Source organism: Aotus nancymaae, unplaced genomic scaffold (genome assembly GCF_030222135.1).
Source record: "Aotus nancymaae isolate 86718 unplaced genomic scaffold, 86718_ANA_hifiasm-v0.15.2.pri h1tg000029l, whole genome shotgun sequence".
Classification (NCBI taxonomy): domain Eukaryota; kingdom Metazoa; phylum Chordata; class Mammalia; order Primates; family Aotidae; genus Aotus; species Aotus nancymaae.
In genome coordinates this window covers 14,947,280-14,970,187 of record NW_026988442.1, presented here as the reverse complement: position 1 = coordinate 14,970,187, position 22,908 = coordinate 14,947,280, and the positions used below count along the sequence as shown (strand labels likewise).

Sequence of the window (22,908 nt, the reverse complement as noted above, 5' to 3'; positions counted from 1 at the left end):
ATATCAGTGAAAACATACGATGTTTGGTTTTCCATTCCTGAGTTAATTCACTTAGAATAATGGTCTCTAATCTCATCCAGGTCATTACAAATGCTGTTAATTCACTCCTTTTTATGGCTGAGTAGTACTCCATCATATATATATACCAGAGTTTCTTTACTCACTTGTTGATTGATGGGCATTTGGGTTGGTTCCATGACTTTGCTATTCTGAATCATATTGCTATAAACATGCATGTGCAAATATCTTTTTTAAATAATGACTTCTTTTCCTCTGGGTAGATACCCAGTAGTGGCATTGCTGGATCAAATGGTAGTTCTACTTTTAGCTTTTTATGGAATCTCCACAAGTTCTCCATAGCAGCTGTGCTAGTTTACATTCCCACCAGCAGTGTAGACGTGTTCCCTGATTGCTGCACGCATGCCAACATCTACTGTTTTTTGATTATGGCCATTCTTACAGGAATAAGGTGGTACTGCATTGCGGTTTTGATTTGCATTTCCCTGATCATTAGTGATGTCGAGCTTTTTTTCATATGTTTGTTGGCTATTTGTATATCTTCTTTTGACAATTGTCTGTTCATGTCCTTAGCCCACTTTTTGATGGGATTGATTGTTTTTTGTCTTACTGATTTGTTTGAGTTCATTGTAGATTCTGGTTATTAGTTTTTTGTCAGATGTATAGATTGTGAAGATTATCTCCCGTTCTGTGGGTTGTCTGTTTACACTACTGATTGTTCCTTTTGCCATGCAAAAGCTGTTTAGTTTAATTGGGTCCCAGCTATTTATCTTGGTTTTTATTGCAATTGCTTTTGTTTTTTTGTTATGAAACCCTTGCCTAAGCCAATGTCTAGAAGGGTTTTTCCAATGTTATCTTCTAGAAATTTTATAGTTCAGGTCTTAGGTTTAAGTCCTTAATCCATCTTGAGTTGATTTTTTTATAAGGTGAAACATGAGGATCCAGTTTCATTTTCTACATATGGCTAACCAATTATTCCAGCACCATTTGTTGAAAAGGATGTCCTTTCCCCACTTTATGTTTTTGTTTTCTTTTTCTTTTTTTTTTTTTTTTTGAGACGTAGTTTCGCTCTCGTTACCCAGGCTGGAGTGCAATGATGCGATCTCGGCTCACCGCAACCTCTGCCTCCTGGGTTCAGGCAATTCTCCTGCCTCAGCCTCCTGAGTAGCTGGGATTACAGGCACGCACCACCATGCCCAGCTAATTTTTTTTGTATTAGTAGACACGGGGTTTCACCATGTTGACCAGGATGGTCTCGATCTCTCAACCTCGTGATCCACCTGCCTCGGCCTCCCAAAGTGCTGGGATTACAGGCTTGAGCCACCGCGCCCGGCCTGTTTTTGTTTTCTTTGTCGAAGATCAGTTGGCTATGAGTTCATTTCTGGGTTCTCTATTCTGTTCCATTGGTCTATGTGCCTATTTTTATACCAGTACCATGCTGTTTTGGTAATTATGGCCTTATAGTATAGTTTGAAATCAGGTAGTGTGATGCCTCCAGATTTGTTCTTTTTGCTTACTCTTGCTTTGGCTATGTGGGCTCCTTTTTGATTCCATATACATCTTATAATTGTTTTTTCTAATTCTGTGAAGAATGATGGTGGTATTTTGATGGAGATAGTATTGAATTTATAGATTGCCTTTGGCAATATGGTCATTTTCACAGTATCGATTCTACCCATCCTCCTATAGCCATTCTTGATGGTATGAAGTGGTATCTCATGGTTTTGATTTGTATTTCCATAATGACTACTGACGTTGAGCATATTTTCACGTGCTTATTGGCCACTGGTGTATCTTCTTTAAGAAATTTCTAAAATTTGTTCTGCTTTTTTTCTGTTTTCATTACTGAATCCGTTCTGTCTATCTTTCCTATCTGGGCATGGTCATATCTTGCCCATTCCATGTTTCTCCCCAGATTCCTCTGATTCCTTCAGTTTTAGTAGAAGAGAGAAAGCATAAATCCTAGAACACAAAGGCATGGGTTTGAATCCAGGCTCTGATACTATATTAGTCCATTCTTGTGTTGCTATACAGGAATACCTGCAACTGGCTAATTTATAAAAGAAAAGAAGTTTATTTTGGCTCACACTTCTGCAGGGTATACAGGAAGCATGACACCAGCATGTTCTTCCAGTGAGGCCTCAGGAAGCTTTCAATCATGGTGGAAGGCAAAGTGGGAGCAGGCATATAAGATGGAGAGGGAAGGAAGCAAGAGAGAGGAGGGGAGGTCTCAGACCCTGGTAAACAACCAAATCTCACATGTAAACTAACTGAGCAAGGACTCACTCATCACCAAGGAGATGGTGTTAAGCTATTCAAGAGGGATCTGCCCCCATGACCCAAACACCTCCCACTAGGCCCATCTCTAGCAAGGGAGGTCACATTCCAACATGAGATTTGCAGGGACAAAATATCCAAACCAGATCAGCTATTAACTTTCTTATTCTCCCTAAACGTGTTTCCTAATCTAAAATGAGAATATCTATCTTACAAGACCAAAGAGAGTTTATTCGATGATAACCACAAGTTACAGAATTCCAGAAACTATATAGCAATATGTAAATGATAGTTACAAGAGTAAATCATAGCATAACATTTTCCTTTCTTTCTTTTTCTCTCTCTCTCTCTCTCTCTCCCACCTTTCTCTCTCTCTTTCTTTCTTTCACAGAGTCTCACTCTGTTGCCCAGGCTGGAATGCAGTGGCACAATCTCAGCTCACTGCAACCTCCGCCTCCTGGGTTCAAGTGATTCTCCTGCCTCAGCCTCCCAAGAAGCTGGGACTACAGGCACGTGCTACCACACCTGGCTAATTTTTTCATTATTAGTGGAGACGTGGTTTCACCATGTTGGCTAGGATGGTCCCTATCTCTTGACTTCGTGATCTGCCTGCCTCAGCCTCCCAAAGTGCTGAGATTGTAGGTGTGAGTCACCACGTCTGGCCAGCATAAAGAAGTTTTTATTTGTGTATTTCTTCCAGTTATATGAGGCATCTTGCTTTGTGTTGTTCTTTTTTGTGTATGTTTTATTTTCTGAAGAAAAGACTGGGCTCCTTGAGAAGGATCACATCCTAACCGTTTTGTGTCTTCCAAAGTACATAGCATAAAGCCTTCTATATGGAAGTTTCTGACAAACGTTTATTAAATGAGCAAATAAATTAATGATGTGAGATATAGTGAACATTTATGGGTTTTTGTTGTTTTTACTTTTCTATTTTATTTTTCTTTTGTTCTGTTTTTGAGCCCAGGAGGTTGAAGCTGCAGTAAGCCATGATCACGCCATCACCTTTAGCCTGGGCAACAGACCAAGACTCTGTCTCAAAAAACAAAAAGATAATATATGTTTAGTCAGTAAATATAGCAGTGGCTTCTGATCTCCAGGCCTCTCATTTGCATCAATTCTTTTTTTTTTTTTTTTTTTGAGACGGAGTTTCACTTTTGTTACCCAGGCTGGAGTGCAATGGCGCGATCTCGGCTCACCACAACCTCCGCCTCCTGGGTTCAGGCAATTCTCCTGCCTCAGCTTCCTGAGTAGCTGGGATTACAGGCATGTGCCACCGTGCCCAGCTAATTTTTTGTATTTTTAGTAGAGATGGGGTTTCACCATGTTGACCAGGATGGTCTCGATCTCTTGACCTTGTGATCCACCCGCCTCGGCCTCCCAAAGTGCTGGGATTACAGGCGTGAGCCACTGCGCCCGGCCTTTTTTTTATTTTTGAGATGGAGTCTTACTCTGTCACCCAGGCTGGAGTGCAGTGGTGTGATCTCAGCTCACTGCAACCTCTGCCTCCCAGGTTCAAGTGATTCTCCTGCCTCAGCCTCCAGAGTAGCTGGGATTACAGGCAAGTGCCACCACACTCGGCTAATTTTTGTATTTTTAGTAGGGATGGGGTTTCACCATGTTGGCCAGGCTGGTCTTGACCTCCCGACCTCAAGTGATCCTCCCGTCTTGGCCTCCCAAAGCACTGGGATTATAGATGTGAGCCACCATGCCTGGCTGACAAAACACATGCTCTTAAAGATCAAATTATATTGCTTCTCCATGGAAACCACAAGTAAATAGTATTTGAAGCCATGGAGGTCAGTAGGTCACTCAGAAAGGGTATAGTTCAAAGGGGAACAAAAGGAGCCAAAAACATGGAATTCTAAGGAAGCCAACATTTCTAGGGTGAATCGAGTAAGATGACATCGTCAAAGGGATTGAAAAAAAAATGAGACAGAATAGTTTTTAAAAGTTGCAGTATGGTATCTCAGAAGTTAAGGTAAAAAGAGAGTTGTAGTCTGAAAATCTGCAGATACCACAGAGGGTGACGGTTTGACAATTAGAGGTTACTGGTGATCTTACAGCAGTTTACAGAGAAGTCAGATTGCAGTGGGTCTAAGAGTGAGTGAGAAATAAGGAAACAGAAGAAATGGGTACAGGTTACTTTTCCAGAAGTTTTGCAAAGTGAAGGAAATAACAATGCCTTAAATATAAGAAATTTATTAATATTATTAACTGATTAATTAATAATTCATTACTGGCATATGACTTGGGTTTTACATTTCCACCACTTCTTCATGTTACTTCTTTCTAACCTATTATACCAGTGTCCCATCCCAAGTCTGACACACTTGGAAGCATTGAATGTTGTATGTTGGTTGTGGACAACTTGTTTATTTGGTTGTATCTTTTGAATGCCTCAGGTGATTCTGTCTGTCTTTGGAGGGTGGGCCATAGGCCCCCTGTCCCAATTCCATCATCTGTTTTCCACAGAGACAGATAAACATTCACTTATCAGACCAATTCACCAAAGCGTGCAAGTTCTTAAATTCTTAGCAAACCAAGTACTTTGTCCACCTCTCCTCTCCATCTCCCTTCCTCCAACCTTCAGTGGACAGATGTGGGAGAAGAAAGGAGCTGTCACTCCGAACCTTCTGGTGTTTCAGTTGGGGAGTCTGGCTTCACAGTAAGCTGAAACTTTCCCTTGTCAGCCTCCATCAATCCAGCCCCTTCTGAGGGGGCTGGAGAGTAATTAACATCGCCGTCCGCCTGTGCACAGGAAGATGCCCACAGCCACACCAGCAACGATGAAACAGCCCACCAGGATACCCAGCACCAGTGAAGTATAGGAGCGGCTTGTTTGGCTTCCTGCAGAACATGCAGAGAGTTAGCCCGAAGAATAGACCCCCAAGGAGTCCATGATTTGAGTCAAACCCCAAAGCATTTCTGCCTTAGAGGAAAAGGACCCGTTCACCAACTGACTTAAGCAGAGTGTGTTCTGTCCCAAACCCCCAGCTGCAGGCTTCTTGTTGCTCTGGGGATGCATCCTTTAGGTCCATCCATTTGTCTGGAACCCGCCCTCTCCCCAGCTCTCAGCCTGGGCCCCAGTCCCATCATACCTTTCATGTTTTCCGTGGTAATATGCTTCTGCACATACTGCACACAGGTGTCCTCCAGGAATTCCCGCATTTCATATCGAGTGCGGTTGTAGGCGTTGAGCTGCTTCAGGGTGTAGGTGACCACTCTGGAGGGGACCCGGGTGCCTGCCTCCCACAGGGCTGTCTCTGGCCGGAAACTCACAAAGGAACTCCCATTCACAGCCACTTGGAAGAAGACATGGGCTCTAGAGCCCTCGGGAGGCAGCTCACAGCCCAGGAAGCAGCGGATGGTCAGAGGAACTGTGGATGGGGAGTCAGGGTCAGGGGACTGTGCAGAGAAGGTGCCAGGTGTTGGGGGAGGCCCAGCAAGGGAAAAAGAACACAGGAAGGCGAGAGTCAGTGGTGTAAGGAGAGGGGAGTCTAGATCAGGGAACTGTGGGGAGAAGGGCCTGGTGCTGTGAGGAGGGGTTTGGAGTTAGACTGTTAGAGGCTAAGAAAGCAGGGGCCAGGGACTATGATGAAAAAGGGAAACTGTCAGGCCTTGTTCAACTGGTGATAGAAAAAAAGTGTGGGGAAACGCGGGTGCGGTGGCTCACACCTGTAATCTAAGTGCTTTGGGAGGCCAAGGTGGGTGGATCACCTGGGGTCAGGAGTTCGAGACCAGCCTGGCCAACATGGAGAAACCCTGTCTCTACTAAAAATACAAAAAATTAGCCGGGTGTGGTGGCATGCGCCTATAATCCCATCTGCTTGGGAGGCTGAGGCAGTAGAATCGCTTGAACCCGGGAGGCAGAGGTTGCAGTGCGCCGAGATCATGCCACTGCACTCCAGCCTGGGCAACAGAGCAAGACTTCCTCTCAAAAAAAAAAGGCGGGGGGGGGGTGCGGGGGAGACTAGGAGAGAAAGGAGTTAAGGGCCATGAGGAGAGGGAGGGGGTGGGGCTTTGAGAAAAGAAACTGGAGTCTTTGAGGAGGAGTTGGGGTTGTAATGGGGAGGGAGCGGGGCTTTGAGAGAAGAAATTGGGGTCTTTGAGGGAGGAGTTGGGGTCCTGAGGGGAGCTAAGAGCGAAGTCATTAACTTCTATGAGGAGAGGTGGCTGGAGGGTGGAGGGTAAAGTCCTGGGGTGTGGGAGGAGAAGGACGGGGATCTATGAAGAACAGGAGTTGGAGGACTGTGAAGCGAGGGGTGAGGAGTCTTCAGGGGACCTTCGAGGTCACGGTGTCAGGGCCTCCCAACAGAGTCTGCCCCAAGAGTTTATGCCAGCAGGACGACCGCCGGAGTCGGGGCTTTCTTAGAGGGGACACCTGCCTCTCTCCAGACCCCACCCGGCAATCTCTAAAGGCCCAGGCGCCACAGAGCTCCAGTGGCGGCCGGGTCCCTGCAAGTCCCTGCCCGCCTCCACCCGCCAGGCCCCGCCCCCATCCGCCAGGCCCCACCCCCACCAGCCCCGCCCAGGCCCCGTCCCCGCGGCGCGCCCACTCACAGTCCAAGCTCCGCTCCTGGTGCACCAGGCGCACGAGGCCGTGGAACTGCGACAGGTAGGTCTGCAGGCTGCTCTGCATGTGCGCCCAGCTCTCGGGGTCCTGCAAGGGCTGCAGCTGGAGGATCGTGACGTTGGTGCCTGGGCCTTCCAGCACGTGCGTCAGGTGTCCCCCCAGCGACGCGTTGCCCTGGTACCACACGTGATAGGGGTCGCGGAAGTAGGAGATCTGGAGCATGTGGAGGCTTTGCAGGCCTGCGGGCAGAGTCAGCGTCAGCCTGAGCCGGCGTGGGAGGGGGCGGCGGGCAGCGGGAGATAATTACCCCCTACCTCGAGGCTGACCGCCCACTTTCTAGACCCTTCATAAAGTATAATGTGCCCTCCCGTCGCTTCTCCCATTTGACGCTCACAGTAACTCCGCCAGGAAGGCAGGACAGGGATTATTATCTCCGTTTTACAGATGAGGAAACTGAGGCCTGCAGTGGAAGAGACACTCCTCTCTGCCTCCTTTTTCACCCTCAGCTCTCCCTCCTCGCACTTCCTGTTGGTTAACAAATCCTGACCTGAATAAAATCCCAATTCCATCTCCTGTTCTCTATCTCCTCTTCCACTGCCCTGGTTCAGTCTTCCGCTTTCATCTGGACTGGGGTCATAACTTTCTACTTCATCTGCCCGTTCACTATTCCGACCTCCACCTGACCGGGATGAGATCCTGTCCTTTACATACATTATTATCTTTGTGCCTTTTCCCAATGGCTTAATGCAAGTAGCTACTATTATTAACCTCAGTCTACATGGGAAACTGAGGCAGGGATAGTATAGCAGAGCCAAGGTTTGCATGTAGGCAGTCAAGTCCAGCACTCTTAGCCACTCTGTGACACTGCCTCCCCACAGGATCAAGTCCAGAGTCTTTAGTTGGCATTCAAGGCTGCTAGAGACCTGGCCCCTGCTGGCTTTTCCGGCCGCTTCCTGCTGCTTATATATCAAACTAGTTGGGGTTCCTCATGCTGCCTTTGGCTGACATATGAATAGCATATTAGGGTTGCTCGGCCTCCCTTTTCCTGCCTGCCGAAGTGTATTCATGATTTAAGACCCAGCTCAGAGACTGGGTGCAGTGGCTCATGCCTGTAATCCCAGCACTTTGGGAGGCTGAGGCAGGTGGATCACTTGAGGTCAGGGATTCAAGACCAGCCTAGCTAAAAAGGCGAAACCCCGTCTGTACTAAAAATACAAAAATTAACTGGGCACTATGCCCTGTAATCCTAGCTACTTCTGGAGGCTGAGGCAGGAGAATCACATGAAACCGGGAGGCGGAGATTGAAGTTAGCCGAGATCATGCCACTGCATTCCAGCCTCGGTGACAGAGCAAGACTCCATCTCAAAATAAATAAATAAATAAATAAATAAATAAATAAGAAGACCCAGCTCAGTTGCCCTCTCCTTTGAGACACAGTGGGTCTGTTTCAGTGATCCCAGACCACCATATATTAGTGTATATCTCACAAGATTCTACCTGATTGTCTCCAAACACACACAGGCTACACTGGACTCCTCTAGGCTATGGAAGCATGGCTGGTAATCTCTGCCTCCTACATCCAGAAAAGAGCCTGGCACAGAGTTGATGCCCAGAACACATTTGAATGAGTCCGGAGTTGTAAATCTGTGTGTGTGTGAGCAGGTCCTGACTGTGTTTGCATTTCAGAAGGTATGCTCTGTATCTACAGATGTGAATAAGTGTATTTATGGATAACCCTAGACATGGTCCTTAACTACTCTGTGACCCAGTTTCCTCCTCTATAAAATGGAGATAGTAATATTACCCACCTTTCAGGGTCTGTGGGAGTTAAATGGGTCAATACATGTATTAACCATAGTGAGCACTATTGAATACTGGTTATTATTTGCTGCCCCTCTTAGGGGGAGAATGAAGCTATGGGGATTGTTAGGGGCGGGAAAGGAGGCCTTTGTGCAATTATAAGGGAAGGTAATAACTCCCTTTTCTGCTTAAACAGGGACACTTCAGGCAGCCTGATCGCCCATAAGTTCTCCTATTAGGCACAGCATCTCTTTCTCCCCAGTTCCATCAGTTGTACCCAGTCTTCCATTTTCCCTAGGCTCCCCTCACCTCTCTCTGTCCCAGTCTTCCCCCAGTTCTCCCATCAGTTTTCCCAGCGTCTTCCCATTCCCTCCATTTCTCTTCTCATCTGAATCTCTTCCTGTCTTCCCTAGATGTATCCCTATCTACCATCACCCGCAGTTCCCCTTTCTGATCTCTCTCTCAGGCTGATTCTCCTACCCTCTCTGCTGGTTTCTTTCTCATTTTTCCAGTCATTCTGTTTTCCCCAGCCTCCTTTATCTCTCCCTTTTCAGGGGCTTAACTGTACTAACTCACCTTGGCTTTGGGATATGAACCAGTCCCCAGGACTCTGCCTGCCCTGTAGAGAGTTCTAGCCAGTTGCAGACACAGACAATGTGAGATAAGCTCTCCTCTGGTCTTGCCATGTACTCAGATAGACTGAGATTTTCCAGAACCATCCCGAGGCAGGAGATGTGCCCCCGACTCACCATCTGAGGCTTCTTGGGCACAAAAGGCCCCGCCAGACAGCAGCAGTATCGGCAGTAATGTTGTTAACATCCTGAGGTTGAGGCTCCGGACCTGTGTTCCTGGCTCTGGCAGACTGGGGGCTCCGCTGGCGGCAGCCTAGGGAAAAGAGAAGTGAGGACCGTCTGGGAGGGGTGAAGGCTGGGCAGAGGAGGATGGAAGGAAGCCAGGAGATGGGAGGAGGAAGAGGGTGTCGCGTTTATAAAGTGTTATTCCTACTCTGTCTCATTTCCTACTAGGGGGCCGGCCTCGCTCCTGCCCGCCCTCTGCCCGGACCTGCCTTTTCCCTTCTCTCTGGGCTGCTTCCAAGGAACCAGAAACAGCGAACGGAAAAGGGGGAGAAGGGCTTGGTGAGAGGTCCTGCCCGCTCTGACTCAGGGGGTGGGGCATCTACTTTTAACTTAGAGCACACTCCTGGGTGTAGGATCAGCAGGTTGCTGATGGGGAAATTGAGGTCCAGAGAGGTGCAGGGACTTGCCCAAAGTTTATACATCATGGTGGTGACAGGTCCAGAATTAGAATTTAATTTTCCAGCATAATGGCTACATTTTACCAGAATTTTAAGTAAATAGCAATTACACAATCAGGGATCTTGCTCTCAGAAATAGTCATAAAATGAGTGTAAAGCAGCTCGCTCACTGCAGCATTTTAAAAAAAAAAAACAGCAGAAAATTATGAGCAATCTGTATAAATCTCAGAAGATGATTGGGTACATAAAGCAATATTTTTGAAACTGAGGTCATAATTTCTTAGTGGACACTGAAAACAATTTAGCAGATTATGGTTAGCATTTTAAACAAATGAAATAGAGCAGAATACAAAATTTCAGTGCATCACCCTTAGTAAGAGAAAGTGTTATTTCACGAAACATTTGCTCTGTTGTGTATCTGTGCTTCGGTTTTGTGTGCGTGTATGTTTCTATGATGAGTTTTGGATAGCAGCGTAGAATGTATTTCTTACTCTAGGAAGCAAGTAGAAAAGTTTTAAGATCACTTCCCCAAGCTATGTTAATCTATACTGTGAACACTATGTAATAGTTAAAAAAAAAAAACACACCTGCATTTTGGGAGGCTGAGGCAGGCGGATCACCTGAGATCAGGAGTTCAAGACCAGCCTGACCAACATGAAGAAACCCCGTCTCTACTAAAAATACAAAATTAGCCAGGCATGGTGGCACATGCCTGTAATCCCAGCTACTCAGGAGGCTGTGGCAGGAGAATCGCTTGAACCCAGGAGGTGGAGGTTGCCTCTGATCATGAGATGGTGCCATTGCACTCCAGCCTGGGCAACAAGAGTGAAACTTTGTTTCAAAAAAAATAAAAATACACCTCCCCTGCCCAACCTCCATTTTATTTTCATCATATTACTTAGTACTACATGAAATTCTATTATTTATTTACATGTTTATTGTTTGAATATTTCACCAGAATGTAATCTCTATGAGGAAAGATGGTGTCTATCTTGTTCAATACTCTCCCTGGAAGAGCGCACATCACATAATAAATATCAGCAAAGTGAATGACTGAATGACATAGTTATGATGTACATACATGTCCAAGAGTAAGTTGCAGAATATTACGTACAGTTTAGGACTGTTTGTGTGTCAACCACACACAAAACCACTAAACAACCTGTTTGTTCACAGGAATAAATGAATCTGGAAGGAGGTACACTGGACATAACAATAGTTTATCTCCAGGGAGGGGTCTGGGATTAAGAGCATGGGTGTGTATGTGTGTGTGTGGTGTGTATGTGCAGGGTGGAGGGTAGTGGGCAAACTTGTGAAAGGCTTTATCACTCTAGTTTGTGAAGGATTTCATCGCTATGTATTGTTTGAAATTTTCATATCTAGAATATGATCCTAGGCTGGGCATCGTGGCTCATGCCTATAATCCCAGCACTTTGGGAGGCCGAGGCGGGTGGACCACCTGAGGTCATGAGTTCGAGACCAGCCTGGCCAACATGGTAAAACCCCGTCTCTACAAAAAATACAAAAAATTAGCCAGACATGATGGTGTGTGCCTGTGATCCCAGCTACTCGGGAGGCTAAGGCAGGAGAATCGCTTGAGCCCGGGAGGCAGAGGTTGCAGTGAGCCGAGGTCATGTCATTGCACTTCAGCCCGGGCAACAAAAGCAAAACTCCGTCTCAATAAATAAATAAATAAAATAATAAAATAATTTTTTTTTTTTGAGTTGGAATCTCACTCTGTTGCCAGGCTGGAGTGCAGTGGCGTCATCTTGGCTCATTGCAACCTCTACCTCCTGGTTTAAGGGATTCTTCTGCCTCAGCCTCCCGAGTAGCTAGGACTACAGGCGCGTGCTACCATGCCCAGCTAACTTTTGTATTTTTAGTAGTGACGAGGTTTCACCATGTTGGCCAGGATGGTCTCGATCTCTTGACCTTGTGATCCACCTGCCTTGGCCTCCCAAAGTGCTGGGATAACAGGTGTGAGCCACCATGCCTGGCCAAAATGTTTTAATTAAAAAATGTCACTTCTGATATGGGGTCTTGCTCTGCCACCCAAGCTGTAGTGCAGCCTTGACCTCCCAGGCTCAGGTGATTCTCCCACCTCAACCACCTGCATAACTGAGACTACAGGTACATGCCACTGTGCCACCACACACAGCTAATTTTTTTTATTTTTACTAGAGACAGGGTCTCGCTATGTTGCCCAGGCTGGTCTTGAACTCCTGACCTCAAGCAATCCTCTGGCCTTGGCTTCCTGAAGTGCTGGGATTATAGGAAGGAGCCACTGCACCTGACCAAAATTAACTTGGTGTGTGTACCTGCGTAGTTGTATATACACAGGGAAAATATCTGGAAGAGTACTGTCAATGGAGATTACCTCTGAAATATGGGATTGGGTAAAGGACTGAGGGGAGTTTAACTTTTTATTTTATGGACTTCTACCTGGAGAGTTGACATCATAGTGAAATCTGGGACAAACTCTGGACATAAAACAGGCACCCATTCTCTGAACTGAATATATGCAAGAGCTTCCATGCTCACCTCTCAGGTGTCACAAACTGGCTAAGAAAAAGCATCAAAGTCTTCTCTTTTTGCAGCTTACCGAAATGGTCTCATTGCAACAAGAATGGAAACCTTGTTTTCCTGCACTGGGCCTTAGGAAAAGTAGAATAACTTAAATCACTACCAATTTATATTGTCTTGTCTTTTATTAAAAATTATGAAAAAAAATTTTTTTTTTGAGACAGAATCTAGCTCTGTTGCCCAGGCTGTAGTGCAGTGGCGTGATCTTGGTGCACTACTGGGTTCAAGCGATTCTCCTGCCTCAGCCTCCCAAGTAGCTGGGATTATAGGCACCTGCCACTACCCGTGGCTCATTTTTGTGTTTTTAGTAGAGATAGGGCTTCACCACATTGGCCAGGCTGGTCTCGAACTCCTAACCTCAGATGATCCACCCACCTCAGCCTCTCAAAGTGCTGGGATTACAAGCATGAGCCACCACGTGCAGCCTGAAATATTTCATTTTTGATGAGTTATTTCATGCTTAAAGGATTACATTTCAAACATACCTATTCCCACCACCCAGCATAAAAAATAAAATATTGCTAATATGGTTGATGCCCCATATGTACTCTTCCCCAGTTGCATCTCTCTCCCCCGCCACAGCTTCTGAAGTAACCACTTCAAATAAAAATTAAGATTTGAGAGTTTTCATTTCCTTATGTATCTATATACTTACACTAGTTATTTATATATCCTTAAACAATAGATAGTGGTATTTCACATATTTTGAGCTTTATATAAATGGTATTAAAATGTATGTATCCTTCTGTACCTTTTGCTTTTTTCACTTAAAATATTAATAAGATTTATTCATGTGGCTATATGTAGACCGTTCATTTTCACTGCTTTAAAACATTCCAACTGGGAAGGTGTAATCCCAGCACTTTGGGAGGCCAAGGTGGGTAGATCACTTGAGTCCAGGAGTTCAAGACAAGCCTGGGCAGCATAGTGAGACCCCATCTCTACGAAAATAAAATAAAATTAGCTGGGCATGGTGGGGTGTGCCTGTGGTCCCAGCTACTCAGGAGGCTGAGAGGTAGGAGGATTGCTTAGCCCAGGAGGTTGAGACTGCAGTGAGCTGTGATCATGCCACCTCACTTCAACCTGGGCAACAGAGCGAGACCCTGTCAAAAAAAAATCCATTTTAGGAATAGATCTTTATTTATGTATTCATTCTCTTGTCGCTGAACATTTAAGTTTTTTCCAGTTTTTCACCATTACAAACAGTGCTGGTATGAAAATTCTCATACGCAAGTCCTTGTGCGTATGTGGGAGTTTTCGTAGGTGCAAACTTGAGAGTGGAATTTCTGAGTAATAAGGTATATGCATCTTCAGTTTTACTAGATACTGCCAAACTGTTTCACAAAAAGGTTGTGCCAATTTACATTCCTGGCAGTGTATGAGAATTCCCGCACTTCACATCCATGCCAGCCCTTGGCATTATCAGATGGTTGGGTGTAAAATGGCATTTCTTTTTGGTCTTATTTTGCATTTATCTGATTCTTAGTGAGGTTGTGCATATTTTTGCTTTGCCTTTTTTCTCCCTTGAAGGCTCGGAGGGTGCTGTGGGATGGAGGGTAAGAGAGTTGCCGGGCCCATCCCGCAGACCCTGGACTAGCGGACGGATGAAAGGAGTACTCAGACACAGGTATGCAGTGTGAAAGCAGCGAGGGGGCCGCCCGGCACTAGTGGCGAAGAAGAGAGAGCCGCAGCCTAGAACAGCTGGACCTGCTTGCTTTTATTCAGTACAGCCTGGAGTAAACGCAATCTGCAGGTAATTAACATTATTGTTCCCCAAGGCTGGTTTCTGGACAACATGAGTAAATAAACCTATTTAAGATAAATTCCCCTACGGTTTGTTGTACCTACTCCTGGCCCTCTGCCTCAAGGGTGAGAGAACAGCTGCCTTCAGCTTATTCTCCCCCAAAGCTATGCAGAGCCTTCTGACTTTTCAGAAGGCCTGCTCCTTTCCCCATAGTTTCTCCCACCACTGTGAGTGATCTCCTACAGAGAGTGTATGATTGAACCAATTTGGAATTGAATGCTGTGAGCCTTTGATCTAAGCAGGTAGGGTCTGGGTCCACTTTCACCAACATTACTTTACACAGAGTTCATTACATTGAGGCTTTTCTTTTCTTTTTTTTTTTGTTTTTGAGACAGAGTCTCACCCCTGTTGCTCAGGCTGGAGTGCAATGGTGTGATCTCTGCTTACTGCAGCGTCTGCTTCCCGAATTCAAGCCATTCTCCTGCCTCAGCCTCCCAGGTAGCTGGGAATACAGGCATGTGCCACCACACCTGGCTAATTATTGTATTTTTAGTAGAGATGGGGTTTCACCATGTTGGCCAGGCTGGTCTTGAACTCCTGACCTCAAGTGATCCACCCACCTTGGCTTCCCAAAGTGCTGTGATTACAGGCATGAGCCACCATGCCTAGCCAGGCCTTTCTTTCTTTCTTTCTTTCTTTCTTTCTTTCTTTTTTTTTTTTGAGACAGAGTCTCACTCTCACCCAGGCTGAAGTGCAGTGGCAGGATCTTGAGTCACTGCAACCTCCGCCTCCTGGGTTCAAGTGATTCTCCTGCCTCAGCCTCCCGAGTAGCTGGGACTAAAGGTGCTCACCATGCCTGGCTAATTTTTGTATTTTTAGTAGAGACAGGATTTCACCATATTAGTAAGACTGGTCTTGAACTCCTGACCTTGTAATCTGCCCACACTTCGAGGCCTTTCTAATCAGGTTAAGATCCGTCGTGGACAGAGATGGCAGCAGCAACAGCTATTTCCCAAACACCCCTCTCATATACCAGAGCCCTGAAAATTGAACGGTGAGACAATGATACCATTATTATAGGTAACACTTACTGTAGGCCAGGAACAGTGTTCAACTCTTTACATAAATAATCTTACTTTATTCTTATGTTAGCCCTGTGAGGTGGGTTTCATTAGCATCACCATGTTACTAATAAACAGGCTCAGAGAGGTTAAGTGACTTACCTAAGGTCACACAGCAAAAGCTATAATTTGAAACCGTCTCTCTCTGATGGCAAAGTTTGTGAATTTAACTCCCACACACTCTCAAAAATTATTTTGATCTCTCTCCATGAATACATTTTGAACACATACCCCCAACATGCTTGAATGTTTAATATATATGTTATAAAATATTCTTAAAATAATTCATACTATGTGCTAGGCCTTTAATCACTTTCTCTGGTGCAGACCAGGCTCATTATTTCCATGTTACAGATTAAAAAAAAATTAAAGCTAGCTGGATGTAGTGGCTCATGCCTGTAAATCAGAGACCAGCATGGGCAACATAGTGAGACTCCATCCTACAAAAAAATTTTTTAAAAATTAGCCAGACATGCTGGTGCACACCTGTGGTCCCATCTACTCAGGAGGCTGAGGCGGGAGTATTGTTTGGCTCAGGAAGTCAAGAGGTCAAGGCTGCAGTGAGCTATGACTATGCCTCTGCACCCCAGCCTGGGTGACAAACAAAACAGAAAAAACACTGGGCATGGTAACTCATGCCTGTAATCCCAGCACTTTGGGAGGCCCAGGAAGAACGATCCCTTGAGCCCAGGAGTTTGTGACTAACTTTACAACCTGATGAAACCTCCCCTGTACAAAATAAAAAAAAAATTAAAGCCCAGAAAAGTAGTTAAGTAACTTGCCCAAGGTCACACAACTTGGAAGTGCAGAGCAAGGATTTGAACTCAGAAAGTATGGCGCTGGGCATGGTGGTTCATGCCTGTAATCCCAGCACTCTGGGAGGCCAAGGTGGGCGGATCACCTGCAGTTAGGAGTTTGAGACCAGTGTGGCCAACATGGTAGAACCCTGTCTCTACTAAAAATACCAAAATTAGGAGGTCATGGTGGTGTGCGCCTGTAATCCCAGCTACTTGGGAGGTTGAGGCGGGAGACTCACTTGCACCTGGGAGGCGGAGGTTGCAGTGAGCTGAGATCTCACCATTGCACTCCAGCCTGGGCAAGAGAGCAAGACTCCATCTCAAAAAAAAAAAAAAAAAGGAAGTGTGGGGCTGGGATCAGGGAAAATAAAAAGAGTGTTGGGGACAGGGAAGTTGGGAGGGGGCAACTAAGCATTTTCCCTTTCTAAACCCAGGGATGAGGGTGGGGAAGGAAAGAGCCCCGCTGCTGTTGGAGCGAGGGCCTTCACTGCATCTGGCCTGGATGGCTGCGGTGTAGAAAATCACAGAGCAGAGTGGGCACCAGGCCAGCAGCTGGGATTTGACTGAGACCTAAAGAATGAGGGTCCCGTTGAGCAAAGGGAAGTGAAGGAAGCAAGCGGTAGTGTTTCCCACTCCAGAGAGCACATGCTGGGGGAAGATAAGGGAGACAGGAAGCTGAGCTGGGGCCAGTGCTGGTGCAGCTCAGTAGATGGGAGGGGCCTTGCCAGGGCAGCAGGAGCAGGGATGAGCCAGGGACTGGCCGTGTACCCAGCTGGACTTCAGAGGACCAGCCTTTTCCACCCCTGTTGTTAGCTACTGAAGATCAGCAGTTTACTCAACCTGGCCCGATCCTTCAAAGGCATTTCCCCCTTAGGGTGAGGAATAATAACAATAACATGTACAAAGAGCTTACGGTGTGCCAGGCACAGCATTAAGTAAGCAAAGTACAGGTATTTTATTCTCGCTAGTACTCTGTGAAAAGTCTGAAGAAAGTCCAGGCCAGGTGCTCATGCCTGTAATCCTAGCACTTTGGGAGGCCAAGCTGGGAGGATTGTTTGAGCCCAGGAGTTTGAGACCAGCCTGGGTAACAAAGCAAGACCCTGTTGAAAGAATGAAAGAGAGAAAGAAGGAAAGGAAGGGAGGGAGGGAGAAAGGAAGAAAGGAAGGAAGGAAGGAAGAAAGAGAGAAAGAAAGGCTGGGCACGGTGGCTCACACCTGTAATCCCAGCACTTTGGGAGGCCAAGGTGGGTGGGTCACCTGAGGTTGGGAGTTTGAGACTAGCCTGACCAACATGGAGAAACCCTGTCTCTACTAAAAATACAAAAATTAGCCGGGTGTGGTAGCACATGCCTGTAATCCCACCTACTCAGGAGATGGAGGCAAGAGAATTGCTTGAACCTGGGAGGCGGAGGTTGCAGTGAGCCAAGATCATGCCATTGCACCCCAGCCTGGGCAACAAAAGTGAAACTTGAAAGAAAAAGAGAAAGAGAAAGAAAGGAAGAAAAAAGAAAGAGAGGAGGGAAGGAAGGGAGGGAGGGAGGAAGAAGGAAAGAAAGAAGGGAGGGAGGGAAAGAGGGGAGGGGAGGGAGGGAGAAAAAAGAAGGGAGGGAGCAATGTCTGAAGAAATAGCCATCATTCCCATTTTACAGATGAGGACACAGAAGAACAGAACAGTAAACTGAGCTGCTCAAAGACATCCAGCTGGTAAAAGACAGAGCTGAGACTCAAACCCAGGTGAGTTGGATGCCAAAACATCCATCATTATTAGACCATCTCGTGAGGATAAACAAGATGACGCATTCAAAGCTCCCAGAACACAGTACATGTCCAGTAGGTGGGAGAGATAAGAAAGTTGCTTAGCAGCAGACAGAACTGACCCTGCCCAGGAGGGATGGAGGAGAGATGTTAAGTATGACTTCTTGAAGAGAAGGTGAAGGAATAGATATAAGTCTCAATCAGAATTTCCCCCTGTAGCCACCCTGCAACATACCCCAACTTAGGGAACATGAAAAGAAGCTCCAAACACTCAGGATGATGCCGGCCCAGCAAGTGGTGGGAGCCTGGTATTATTGGCTTGGCTCCTGCCTCTCTCCAGCCTTATCTATCCATATATTTCAGTTTCAGCCAAATCCATTCCTCCCGGTTTCCTGAACACAGAACACACATGTATCACCTTTCACTTTTTTTTTTTTAGCAGTAAGCTAAGGTTAATTTATTATTGAAGAAAGAAAAATATTTTCACTTAAATTTAGTGCAGCCTAAGTGAACAGCGTTGACAAAGTCTGCAGTAGTGTGCAGTAATGTCCCAGGCCGGCACATTTGCTCACCACTCACTCACTGACCCGCTCAGAGCAGCACCAAGTCCTTCAAGCTCCATTTATGAAGAACACTCTTTACAGGTGTACCTTTAAAAATCGATATACCATATTTTTACTGTACCTTTTTCATGTTTAGATTCCTTTTATTATTATTATTATTATACTTTAAGGTTTGGGGTACATATGCAGAATATGCAGGTTTGCTACATAGGTATACATGTGCCATGGTGGTTTGCTGCACTCATCAACCCATCATCTACATTAGGTATTTATCCTAATGCTATCCCTCCCCTAACCCCTGACCCCACGACAGGCCCCAGTATGTGATGTTCCCCTCCCCGTGTCCATGTTTTCTCATGGTTCAACTCCCACTTATGAGTGAGAACATGCAGTGTTTGGTTTTCTGTTCTGTGTCAGTTTGCTGAGAATGATGGTTTCCAGCTTCATCTGTGTCCCTGCAAAAGACATGAACTCACCCTTTTATATGGCTGCATAGTATTCCACAGTACATATGTGCCACATTTTCTTCATTCAGTCTATCACTGATGGGCATTTGAGTTGGTTCCAAGTCTTTGCTGTTGTGAACAGTGCCACAATAAACATACATATGCATGTGTCTTTACAGTCGAATGGTTTATAATCCTTTGGGTATATACCCAGTAATGGGATTGCTGGCTCAAATGGTATTTCTGGTTCTAGATCCTTGAGGAATCACCACACTGTCTTCCACAATGGTTGAACTCATTTACACTCCCAACAACAGTGTAAAAGCATTCCTGTTTCTCCACATCCTCTTCAGCATCTGTTGTTTCCTGACTTTTTAATGATCAGCAGTCTAACTGGCGTGAGATGGTATCTCACTGTGGTTTTGATTTGCATTTCTCTAATGACCAGTGAGGATGAGCTTTCTTTCATATGTTAGTTGGCTGCATAAATGTCTTCTTTTGAGAAGTGTCTGTTCATATTCTTCACCCACTTTTTGATGGGGTTGTTTTTTTCTTGTAAATTTGTTTAAGTTCTTTGTAGATTCTGGATATTAGCCCTTTGTCAGACAGATAGATTTGCAAAAATTTTCTCACATTCTGTAGGTTGCCTGTTCACTCTGATGATAGTTTCTTTTGCTGTGCAGAACCTCTTTAGTGTAATTAGATCCCATTCATCAATTTTGGTTTTTGTTGCCATTTCTTTTGGTGTTTTAGTCATGAAGTCTTTGCCCTTCCCTATGTCCTGAATGGTATTGCCTAGGTTTTCTTCTAGGGTTTTTATGTTTTTTTAGGTCTTATGTTTAAGTCTTGAATCTGTCTTGAGTTAATTTTTCTATAAGGTGTAAGGAAGGGGTACAATTTCAGTTTTCTGCATATGGCTAGCCAGTTTTCTCAACACCATTTATTAAATAGGGAATCCTTTTCCCATTGCTTGTTTTTGTCAGGTTTGTCAAAGATCATATGGTTGTAGATGTGTGGTGTTATTTCTGAGGCCTCTGCTCTGTTCCATTGGTCTATATATCTGTTTTGGTACCAGTACCATACTGTTTTGGTTACTGTAGCCTTGTAGTATAGTTTGAAGTCAGGTAGCATGACGCCTCCAGCTTTGTTCATTTTGCTTAGAATTGTCTTGGCTATGCAGGCTCTTTTTTGGTTCCATATGAAATTTAAAGTAGTTTTTTCCAATTCTGTGAAGAAAGTCAATAGTAGCTTGATGAGGATAGCATTGAATTTATAAATTACTTTGGGCAATATGGCCATTTTCAAATATTGATTCTTCCTATCCATGAGCATGGAATGTTTTTCCACTTATTTGTGTCCTCTCTTATTTCCTTGAGCAGTGGTTTGTAGTTCTCCTTGAAGAGGTCATTCACAGCCCTTGTGTGTTGTATTCCTAGGTATTTTATTCTCTTTGTAGCAATTGTGAATGGGAGTTCACTCATGATTTGGCTCTCAAATCATGTTATTGGTGTACAGGAATGCTTGTGATTTTTGCACATTGATTTTGTATCCTGTGACTTTGCTGAAGTTGCTTATCAGCTTAAGAAGATTTTGGGCTGAGACGATGGGATTTTCTGAATGTACAATTGTGTCATCTGCAAACAGATGCAATTTGACTTCCTCTTTTCCTATTTGAATACCCTTTATTTCTTCCTTTTGCCTGGTTGCCCTGGCCAGAACTTTCAATACTTTGTTGAATAGCAGTGGTGAGAGAGGACATCCTTGTCTTGTGCCGATTTTCAAAGGGAATGCTTCCAGTTTTTGCCCATTCAGTATATTGGCTGTGGGTTTGTCATAAATAGCTCTTATTATTTTGAGATACGTTCCATCAATACCTAGTTTATTGAGAGTTTTTAGCATGAAGGGATGTTGAATTTTGTCGAAGGCCTTTTCTGCATCTATTGATATAATTATGTGGTTTTTGTCATTGGTTCTATTTATGTGATGGATTACGTTTATTGATTTGCATATGTTGAGCCAGTCTTGCATCCCAGGGATGAAGCGTCTTGATCGTGGTGGATAAGCTTTTTGATGTGCTGCTGGATGTGGTTTGCCAGTATTTTATTGAGGATTTTTGCATCAATGTTCATCAGGGATATTGGCCTGAAATTTTCTTTTTTTGTTGTGTCTCTGCCAGGTTTTGGTGTCAGGATGACATTGGTCTCATAAAATGAGTTAGGGAGGATTACCTCTTTTTCTATTGTTTGGAATAGTTTCAGAAGGAATGGTATCAGCTCCTCTTTGTACCTCTGGTAGAATTTGGCTGTGAATCTGTCTGGTCCTGGACTTTTTTTCATTGGTAGGCTATTATTGACTGCCAATTTCAGAACTTGTTATTGGTCTATTCAGGGATTAGACTTCTTCCTGGTTTAGGCTTGGGAGGGTAAGTGTGTCCAGGAATTTATCCATTTCTTCTAGATTTTCTAGTTTATTTGCATAGAGGTATTTATAATATTCTCTGACGGTAGTTTGTATTTCTGTGGGATGAGTGGTGATATCTCCTTTATCATTTTTTTATTTTATTCTTCTCTCTTTTCTTCTTTATTAGTCTGGCTAGCGGTCTATCAATTTTGTTGATCTTTTCAAAAAACCAGCTCCTGGATTCATTGATGTTTTTGAAGGGTTTTCATGTCTCTATCTCCTTCAGTTCTGTTTAGTTCTGATCTTAGTTATTTCTTGTCTTCTGCTAGCTTTTGAATTTGTTTGCTCTTGCTTCTCTAGTTCTTTTAACTGTGATGTTAGGGTGTCGATTTTAGATCTTTCCTGCTTTCTCTTGTGGGCATCTAGTGCTATAAATTCCCCTCTAGACACTGCTTTAAATGTGTCCCAGAGATTCTGGTACGTTGTGTCTTTGTTCTTTTCAAAGAACATCTTTACTTCTGCCTTAATTTTGTTATTTACCCAGTAGTCATTTAGGAGCAGGTTGTTCAGTTTCCATGTAGTTGTGCGGTTTTGAGTGAGTTTCTTAATCCTGAGTTCTAATTTGATTGCATTATGGTCGGAGAGGCTGTTATGATTTCCATTCTTTTGTATTTGCTGAGGAGTGTTTTACTTCCAATTATGTGGTCAATTTTAGAATAAGTACAATGTGGTGCTGAGAAGAATGTATATTCTGTTGATTTGGGGTGGAGAGTTCTGTAGATTTCTATTAGGTCTGCTTGTTCCAGAGCTAAGTTCAAGCCCTGAATATTGTTGTTAATTTTTCTGTCTCACTGATCTGTCTAATATTAAAGTCTCCCACTATTATTGTGTGGGAGTCTAAGTCTCTTTACAGGTCTCTAAGAACTTGCTTTATGAATCTGGGTACATATATATTTAGGATAGTTAGCTCTTCTTATTGCATTAATCCCTTTACCATTATGTAATGCCCTTCTTTGTCTCTTTTGATCTTTGTTGGTTTAAAGTCTGTTTTATCAGAGACTAGGATTGCAACCCTTGCTTTTTATTTATTTATTTATTTCCATTTGCTTGATAAATATTCCCCCATCCCTTTATTTTGAGCCTATGTGTGTCTTTGCATGTGACATGGGTCTCCTGAATACAACACACTGATGGGTCTTGACTCTTTATCAAATTTGCCAGTCTTTTAATTGGGGCATTTAGCCCATTTACATTTAAGGTTAATATTGTTTTGTGTGAATTTGATCTTGTCATTATGATGCTAGCTGGTTATTTTGATCTTTAGTTGATGGGGTTTCTTCATAGTGATGGTGTTTTCAATTTGGTATGTTTTTTACAGTGGCTGGTACTGATTATTCCTTTCCATGTTTAGTGCTTCCTTCAGGAGCTCTTGCAAGGCAGGCCTGGTGATGACAAAATCTCTCGGCATTTGCTTATCTGTAAAGAATTTTATTTCTCCTTTGCTTATGAAGCTTAGTTTGGCTGGATATGAAATTCTGGGTTGAAAATTCTTTCCTTTAAGAATGTTAAATAT

At 44.4% G+C, this 22,908-nt stretch overlaps 2 protein-coding genes across 2 annotated transcripts in view; one reads left to right on the top strand and one right to left on the bottom strand.

The window, feature by feature from the left end:
* Positions 1-22,908, top strand: part of EDEM2 (ER degradation enhancing alpha-mannosidase like protein 2) — an 84,552-nt gene that overhangs the window by 16,195 nt on the left and 45,449 nt on the right. Inside the window, exons 2-3 of the mRNA XM_064382341.1 lie at positions 14,040-14,262; positions 17,821-17,905. The gene's annotated coding sequence lies outside the window, so the exon portion shown is untranslated. The remainder of the gene's footprint in view (positions 1-14,039; positions 14,263-17,820; positions 17,906-22,908) is intronic.
* PROCR (protein C receptor) lies at positions 4,482-9,678 on the bottom strand. The gene is made up of 4 exons (XM_012455124.2): positions 9,421-9,678; positions 6,859-7,110; positions 5,397-5,675; positions 4,482-5,145 (listed from the first exon to the last, which is right to left on the bottom strand). The coding sequence occupies exons 1-4, from the start codon at positions 9,488-9,490 to the stop codon at positions 5,030-5,032; spliced, it is 717 nt and encodes a 238-aa protein (XP_012310547.2). The 5' UTR covers positions 9,491-9,678; the 3' UTR covers positions 4,482-5,029.

Bases quoted from the DNA above. Each gene is read 5' to 3' on its own strand.
- PROCR (XM_012455124.2), bottom strand. From the start codon at position 9,490: ATGTTAACAACATTACTGCCGATACTGCTGCTGTCTGGCGGGGCCTTT. The intron at 5,676-6,858 runs GTGAGTGGGCGC...CCCCATCCACAG, and splicing joins CCAGGAGCGGAGCTTGGACT to TTCCTCTGACCATCCGCTGC. The intron at 5,146-5,396 runs GTATGATGGGAC...CATGTTCTGCAG, and splicing joins TACCACGGAAAACATGAAAG to GAAGCCAAACAAGCCGCTCC.